The sequence below is a fragment of the Hippocampus comes genome, unplaced genomic scaffold (genome assembly GCF_001891065.2).
Source record: "Hippocampus comes isolate QL1 unplaced genomic scaffold, H_comes_QL1_v1.1 scaffold66, whole genome shotgun sequence".
In the NCBI taxonomy this organism is placed as follows: domain Eukaryota; kingdom Metazoa; phylum Chordata; class Actinopteri; order Syngnathiformes; family Syngnathidae; genus Hippocampus; species Hippocampus comes.
In genome coordinates this window covers 616,775-625,130 of record NW_017805003.1, presented here as the reverse complement: position 1 = coordinate 625,130, position 8,356 = coordinate 616,775, and the positions used below count along the sequence as shown (strand labels likewise).

At 40.7% G+C, this 8,356-nt stretch overlaps 2 protein-coding genes across 2 annotated transcripts; both read right to left on the bottom strand.

Annotated features, from left to right (window-relative positions):
- Positions 1 to 1,800: 1,800 nt before the first annotated feature.
- Positions 1,801 to 5,660, bottom strand: LOC109509034 (phosphatidylinositol-glycan biosynthesis class W protein-like). Its single transcript, XM_019858965.1, has 3 exons — positions 5,588 to 5,660; positions 3,227 to 4,665; positions 1,801 to 1,955 (listed from the first exon to the last, which is right to left on the bottom strand). Exons 2-3 carry the CDS (start codon positions 4,660 to 4,662, stop codon positions 1,937 to 1,939), a joined length of 1,455 nt encoding a protein of 484 aa, XP_019714524.1. The 5' UTR covers positions 4,663 to 4,665; positions 5,588 to 5,660; the 3' UTR covers positions 1,801 to 1,936.
- A 499-nt stretch (positions 5,661 to 6,159) lies between these two features.
- LOC109509023 (phosphatidylinositol-glycan biosynthesis class W protein-like) lies at positions 6,160 to 8,266 on the bottom strand. The gene is made up of 2 exons (XM_019858958.1): positions 8,109 to 8,266; positions 6,160 to 7,628 (listed from the first exon to the last, which is right to left on the bottom strand). Exons 1-2 carry the CDS (start codon positions 8,109 to 8,111, stop codon positions 6,168 to 6,170), a joined length of 1,464 nt encoding a protein of 487 aa, XP_019714517.1. The 5' UTR covers positions 8,112 to 8,266; the 3' UTR covers positions 6,160 to 6,167.
- Positions 8,267 to 8,356: the final 90 nt, after the last annotated feature.

Genomic DNA, 8,356 nt, shown 5'->3' with positions numbered 1-8,356 from the left:
TTTTTTTTTTTGTTACCGGTGGACGCAAGAAAACCTGGCAACCCACTTGTTAGCATGGCTGCCCAGCACCGCTAGCAGAAGCGAGCTCGCTAATGTAAATTCACCAGTAGAGACGTGCAAAGCTTCTGTCCACGTGGCATTTATCGGTAACATTGCGCGTACTTTATGTTTCTGGTTTGTGATCATAAGATGTCATTTTACGGAGGACACAAAGTTTGAACTCACCCGATTTTGCAAAGTTACTTAGCACAACCGAGTAAGCGCGGCTTGACGTGAGTGAATGCTGCGTTCTCGTTACTTTTGGAAGTCGGACTTTCCAGAATCATGGCGGGGGGAAAGCGAGTGGAACGCCTATTTCAGTCTCTGGCGTCAAATTTCAAGATGGCCACCAGACGTAACTTTTAGAACGTCTTCTTCACACTGGTGCTGTCATAATCCAAAAATGATCATAACGAAAAATGAGTTAATCATAATTTAGAGTCTCCAAGCGATACGTGACGTGACATTTAAGTGTTTCTACCATTTAGAAAATACAACCGCAGTAATTTCCACACATACCTTTCATAATTTATGTACGTGTGTTCTTTGGAGTGTTTTGATGTGTCCTTCCAGAGCTATGTCATATCATTGACGTTGACGGTACGTGGGTGTGGGTTTTCGACAAAACCTCATACTTGTAATATATTGGTGTTACTTGAATAAACAATCAACGCTTAATGATTAATTCAACGGTGACCCCACCTCTCTGTGACCAGACATACACGCTCTCAGTTGCGATAGTAGTGGCAAAAAGGGGGAAATCACACACAGGGAGACAAGGCAGGATGAACTCAAAACTAAAGGTATTTATTTTCCAAAAATAAAATGAAAGGTAAAGCTGTCATGTGTTATCAAAAATACTAAATGAATAGATGTCCAAAAGACTAGACACAACATGCCAGACCAAAAACAGAATGGACCACGTAACAGGAATACAGTAACAAAAGTAGCAATGATCTGGGGGCGAAAAAAAGACTGTAAAAGACAACTAAATACAAGCAAACTAACGAGACAGACTTTCCAGAATCATGGCGGGGGGAAAGCGAGTGGAAAGCCTATTTCAGTCTCTGGCGTCAAATTTCAAGATGGCCACCAGACGTAACTTTTAGAACGTCTTCTTCACACTGGTGCTGTCATAATCCAAAAATGATCATAACGAAAAATGAGTTAATCATAATTTAGAGTCTCCAAGCGATACGTGACGTGACATTTAAGTGTTTCTAGCATTTAGAAAATACAACCGCAGTAATTTCCACACATACCTTTCATAATTTATGTACGTGTGTTCTTTGGAGTGTTTTGATGTGTCCTTCCAGAGCTATGTCATATCATTGACGTTGACGGTACGTGGGTGTGGGTTTTCGACAAAACCTCATACTTGTAATATATTGGTGTTACTTGAATAAACAATCAACGCTTAATGATTAATTCAACGGTGACCCCACCTCTCTGACCAGACATACACGCTCTCAGTTGCGATAGTAGTGGCAAAAAGGGGGAAATCACACACAGGGAGACAAGGCAGGATGAACTCAAAACTAAAGGTATTTATTTTCCAAAAATAAAATGAAAGGTAAAGCTGTCATGTGTTATCAAAAATACTAAATGAATAGATGTCCAAAAGACTAGACACAACATGCCAGACCAAAAACAGAATGGACCACGTAACAGGAATACAGTAACAAAAGTAGCAATGATCTGGGGGCGAAAAAAAGACTGTAAAAGACAACTAAATACAAGCAAACTAACGAGACAATAAGGAACCACTGGACAAGATATAATTGCTTTGAGGGAGCAATCCAAACAAAACAGAATCATGACAGTAAAATGTTTTCAGGTGTTATATCATTCAAAATGACAGCTGCCACATTAAACACTGACATTTTAAACAAACAATTTAGAATCGTACAGTTATTTGTTGAGGAGAGTCAGCTTTTCGTTTCTTTCTGGCTCTCCTTGGACACAGGTTCTTTTATCTCTCTAAAAGGTGGAAGAAGACCCAACACCACGTCGTCTTTCTCTTCAGTTTATCACAACACAACACGAATCGATTCGGGCTCCTGTGAGTCTCAGATTTCATCAGGAAGCCCCGAAAAAATACAGTCTCACGTATATATAGGCATAGTATGTTAATTATATTAATGAGGGGCGGGCAGTCCTTCCCCTTATGTAAAAATCAGAGACAAAGAAAGGTCAACATAGTTCAATCCTTACTTGGTTACAAATTCCAGACCACTTCAGCTGTGCATTAACCATGAGTTTTAGAGATCCCTGCCCCAGGGAACTGGAACTTGATAGCCCTGAAGAATTCCACGAAGATGGAGGACCTGGGGAGAGGGCCTTGGTTGGGGGTTTGTTAAATTGTCCCGGGGTCAAAGGGGAGGAATGCATAACCCTACCCTTGTTTTGAGTGCTTCAGCAGATCCACAGGACACGGATTAGTTTCAATAGTCCTCATGGTAAAGCGAAATTACTCAACAGATTATATAGAAACAATATGATAAGGAGAGGCGGGGAGGTACGTCTCTCATGCAATTCCCGGAAACAGAAAAAGTAACATAACATCTGACCCAGTGTGGCTGGAAGACGTTTGGAGTGGTGGGGTGAGACCAAACCATCACACCAAATGGTGGGTCCATTTGGTGTGATAGCAAGTTCCAGAACCCCCGCTGTGTATACATCCTGAGACAAGAGGGCTTCCCAAGGGGGCTTAACAGTGGTCAGGGACTGACCGAAGGCGCGCTGAACAACAGAAGACATTTAGGGGTCTGTTAATCAACCAAGCAGGAAAAAGATAAACTTTAACACTACATACGTTGTTTTAAGTGTGCAAACAGATGTTGAATTGAATTGAATTGAATACAACTTTATTGTCAAATGTGCTGTACAGCACAGATGAAATTTCTTCCCTCTCAACATAAAACAAGAGGAGCCGCTTTCAGGAAAGAGGCTGAGATCAATAGTACTCATAGTAAAACGCAGTCCCTCAATAGCTGCAACACAGATACTTGAGATAACAGTTCCTCTTTTGATGTTGACATGTCCTCTGGAGAGGTCATAAAAGTAGTGGGGGTGAGAGGTTACCAAAGGTGATTGTAATCACAGTAAGCAGGAAATACCTTCAACAGCATTCTACATTGTTTCTTTCAAATCCAGCTAACAGAGAGAAATCATGTCTTAACATATTCCAGAGAGGTAAAAAACATGTATTACTAAGCAATTTACGAACATGTACAACAACAAAAAACATACTGAAAATAAGCTGCTAGAACCAAGAGTGTCCACAAAGCAATTAGTCAGAATTGTAAATAGATTTGCAACCAAGAAAAACAACATTTGATTTCGATTGACAGCTTGAATGAAACACAATGAGTCAGCCTCATCTTTCTTTTGTTGGGTGCCTGAATATGAATTCCATGATGATGGTACAAAGTGACAACCTGATGTTGTTTTTGAAAAGAGTACGATCAAATCAATGAGGCCAATAGATGATGTAAAAAGCAGAGACAGTGCAACACTCCACAGGCAGAAAGGTAGATTCGCTAAGCGGCGAGACACTGGCTCCACGAAAGTCTGACACATGTACAAAGCAGCAAATAGTGCAAAAGTTCCCATTAGGAGGTTAAAAACTACTTTGACCCAATCTCTGACGAGGGATCTCGGCTGCATGATGTAACATCCTATTTGGACTCCTGCCATGTAGATGGCAACATACCCTGCTATGGAGAAAATGCCCTCCTTGTTAGCGTGCAGGAAGTCCTTCTCTCTGTCATTGTTGTGCATGATAAACGCCTTGAGGCCTGTTATATCCAGAGCAAACTGATAAACACAACTTATGACAAGGGCCAAGATCCACGAGTGTTTTGCTGGTACAACAACCAAAAGCATTTTGGTCGCCACTCTGACAATGGCCAACGTGAAGAAAAAATTCCAGTGGACACCATATTCAGTTACATGTTCTTGGTAGTCCCTCAGTTTGACAAAAAAAAGTCGTGCTACACCGAGAACAACCAGGGGCCAGACGGACAACAGGTGTTTGCAGATATATTTCATCTTGGAGCCATAAACACTCTTGCCACGTGCTTCAGGGCACACTAGGCCATTTGCAAAGATGAATGCTCCGACACCAAAGTCCATCACGCCTGTTCCATAAGTTTCTGTTTTGGCATACCGCCTTGGGAAGACTCGAAAATCAACAGCCAGAATACTGATGGCTGTTTGCACATTCACCATCACTCTAAAAATGGTCACAAAGGGAACTTGTTTGAAATGAACGGTCCTGTTGAAGAAGTTGCTGAGAGATGTTTGACGGTTACTACTATAGATGTGACAAAGCACACATAACAAAACAAAAGCAAAGCTCAAGACCACCTGGAGAAGATGGTCGCTCAGGATGGTGCATGACAGGACGAGGGGAAGGACCAGCACCGAGTAATCAAGGAGCAGGTGAGAAATCCTCGGAAAAGGCAGAGGTAGATTCCCCTTCGCTTGATGGTAGAGAATCAGAATGAGTCCTCGGTTGAGGATGCATAGCGGCGTGAGAAATGAGCCCACAACCACTTCCTCTAAACTTGTTCCGTTCAGGTTACTGACAAATGCTTCTTTCAGTTCCTTTTGAGACATGGCCTAAAAACATAGAAAAATAAAATACATGATTGACATTGGAAACTGATAAAAATAAAACCAAAAGGAATTATTAATTTTTTACTGGAGGCAAGTGAAGTTGGAAAACTATTCTGTGCATTATCATGGCTGAGAAATATACTTTACTGTATATTAATTTTTAAATTTAGTTGCACTGTATTATTCACCTATGTGTTCAGTATTGTCTTACAAAAATACATTTACTCATTGTGTAAATATGTATACGATGCTTTTCTGAAAAGCCAATGTTATATGACTAAGGGTTTAGATGTCTAGATTTTGTGACGAGTTTAAAAAAAAATCTCTGAAAACATACAAGTAGTCGGGATCCACTGTCAATAGTTTTAAAAAATAATGAAGCATGATGTAGAATCAACAACAGACTTCAACCTTGATTAATTGACCTAACCGTTAGAAAAATAAATTTTTCAATATAGTTTCAATATCTGCTTGCTGTCTGGGTAGGCTACAAGGAAGATAACCTCGAGCCCCTTTGTCTTTTATAACTTCAATTTTCATCGAAATGTTTTCCTTCCAATATTTTTAACTTATTTCATTAGGTTTTTTTTTTTTTGTTGTTGGTTTCTTTTTAGACGTGAAACGGGAGTTCAGTGTGTAGACGTCTCCTTTTTATTTCTGTTAAGTTGCAGAATAAATGTGCTGAAATGAGACGATGGACGTGTGTTTGTTAAAGATGCAAGACAGTTCCATGGAACGCCACCATTTGACACTATGAGAAAGTCTCTTCTGACAGATCGTCTTAAAATAATACTGATGACCTATTACTTTCGGTTTGGAAGAAAAACACTAACTTTTTATCACAAGTATTGCACAAGGTCAGGATAACTAAGTGCATCCAAAGTAGATGGAACTAAAAGTTCTTTGTCTTGTTTTCGGTACTCACCACATGTTGATCTGCAACGCATCTGCCAAAATAAGTTTTGCTGCAGATGATATACTGTATTGTGCAGCATCTGTGTGACGTCACAATCCAAGTCTCCCTCCACTTCCCCATCTTCATGACGTCGCGTTCACGGACAGTCGGATTTTTCACCACCACATTTTCTTGAACTTTTTCAAGAACATGTGAACATCACTCGCAGGCAGTGTTTGCAGTTCGATATGATCGTATTAAGCGAAAACTGTCTTGTTTTGGTATTTATCTTGGTAGACCTGTGACTGGATCATGTGCAAGCAAGCACGTGAAGTTACAACTTCAAAGAAAATTATTCTTTAGCAGTCGTTCCCTAATTGTTATTTTGACTGCCTCAGTCAAGAGATTCTGGATTCGAATTTCAGCTCAGGCCTTCTTGTTGGGAGTTTGCATGTATGCTACGGGTACACCCGATGTCCTTGTACATTGACCCAAGAGCTGTACAAAAAGGGACCTCTCCACGGTCCTGCGGCAATGACACAAGACTTTACTTTTTCCAAAAATACATTTTAAATCAACACAATTTATTGCCATCAATAAAACGATTTCTTTACCAAAATTTTATTGTAATTCCACAGAGATGTAAAACATATACAACAGTGCAGTTTGTAAACATGTAAGACAGCAGTGCACAGACAGAAAATAAATCAGTGCAATTAAGTGTGTTGACCAAGGTGTTGGTCATTCCTGTCAGGACATTTGAGAGCAGGAAATACAACAACTGATTCTTGTTGATGGCTTGAACAAGACACAATCCTTCCATCTCATCTTTCTTTTTGTGGGAGCCTGAATATGAATTCCATGATGATGGTACAAATTGACAGCCTGATGTTGTTTTGGCAAACAGTACAATTAAATCAACGAAACCAATACATGATACAAAAAGGAGTGATTGAGCAACACTCCACAGGCAGAAAGGGAGATTCGCTAAACGGCGAGACACTGGCTCCACGAAAGTCTGACATATGCACAAAGCAGCAAATAGAGTGAGAGTTCCCATTAGGAGGTTAAAAACTGCTTTGAGCCAATCTCTGACACGGGATCTTGGCTGCATTACGTAACATCCTACCTGCACGCCTGCCATGTAGATGGCAACATAACCCGGCAGGGAAAATATGCCCTCCTTGTTAGCGTGCAGGAAGTCCTTCTCTCTGTCATTGTTGTGCATGATAAACGCCTTGAGGCCTGTTATATCCAGAGCAAACTGATAGACACAACTTATGACAAGGGCCAAGATCCATGAGTGTTTTGCTGGTACAACAACCAAAACCATGGATGTCAGAACCCTGACAAGGGCCAACGTGAAGAAAAAATTCCAATGGACACCATATTCAGTCACATGCTCTTGATAGTCGCTCACTTTGACAAAAAAAAGTCGCGCTGCACCGAGAACAACCAGGGGCCAGATGGACAGGAGCTGTTTGCCGATATGTTTCATCTTGGATCCGTAAACATTCTTCCCACGTGCTTCAGGGCACACCAGACCATTCGCAAAGATGAACGCTCCGACACCAAAATCCATAACACCTGTTCCATAAGTTTCTGTTTTAGCATACCGCCTTGGGAAGACTCGAAAGTCTACAGCCAGAATACTGATAGCTGTTTGCACATTCACCATCACTCTAAAGATGGTCACAAAAGGAATCTGTTTGAAATGAACAGTCCTGTTGAGGAAGGTGCTGAGAGATGTTTGACGTTTACTATTATAGATGTGACAAAGCACACAAAACAAAACAAAGGCAAAGCTCAAGACCACCTGGAGAAGATGGTCGCTCAGGATGGTGCATGACAGGACGAGGGGAAGGATCAGCGCAGAGTAATCAAGGAGCAAGTGAGAAATCCTTGAAAATGGCAGAGGGAGACTCCCCGTAACTTGATGGTATAGGATCAGAATGAGCGCTCGGTTGAGGATGCATAGCGGCGTGACAAATGAGCCCATGACCACTTCCTGTAAACTTGTCCCATTGAGATTACTCACAAATGCTTCTTTAAGCTCCTTGTGAGACATGGCCTGTAAACAATAAAACAATAATTGACAACATGAAAAAAACAATTGAAGCATTTAAGTTGAGTGCAAAAGGACAACCAATCAGTTCCTTGTATAAACCTAATTAAAGTAACTCTGAAGTGTTCACATTAGTGCTGAATCTCTTGGCATTTACTGTTAGTCATGGCAGGTTTTGGGGCTTTCTAACATTATAGTTTCACACATGGCTGGACGACTAAATGATCTTATAAATTAATTCACCCTTAAGACTTGGGACAGTTTGGGAGGGTGAAAAAAAACGATTGAAACAACAAATTGGAGAACTTTTATGAGAAGGTCTTTTTACCTTGGCCAAACGTAACGTCCATCCGTAAGCCTATTGTACTTTCACTTTTGTTATTAAGAACCTACCACGTCTGAAGCCCGGAATACTCCTTGAAAAATGTCATCTGCGTCATGTCCTAACGATTTCATCATAATTATTATTTGCAGTACTCAACTTACCATGATTTTGTCCAGACACAGAGTCACATAAATATTTGTATGTTAGGACAGATTGCCTCAAACTAGGTCTGATTTCCAAGATGCAGGAATAGTTGCAGTGCAGGTCCTGATTTCTCAAACATACGGAAGTCGAGCTGCAGCGGAAATTCAACGGCAGCGCCACGTGGACAAACTATGCGATTTCGCTATATTTGGTGTTTTTTTTTCCGCGACCAAACAAAAACGACAATAAAAATAAGAGCAATAAT

Coding starts and splice junctions, on each gene's coding strand:
- LOC109509034 (XM_019858965.1), bottom strand. CDS start 4,662: ATGTCTCAAAAGGAACTGAAAGAAGCATTTGTCAGTAACCTGAACGGA.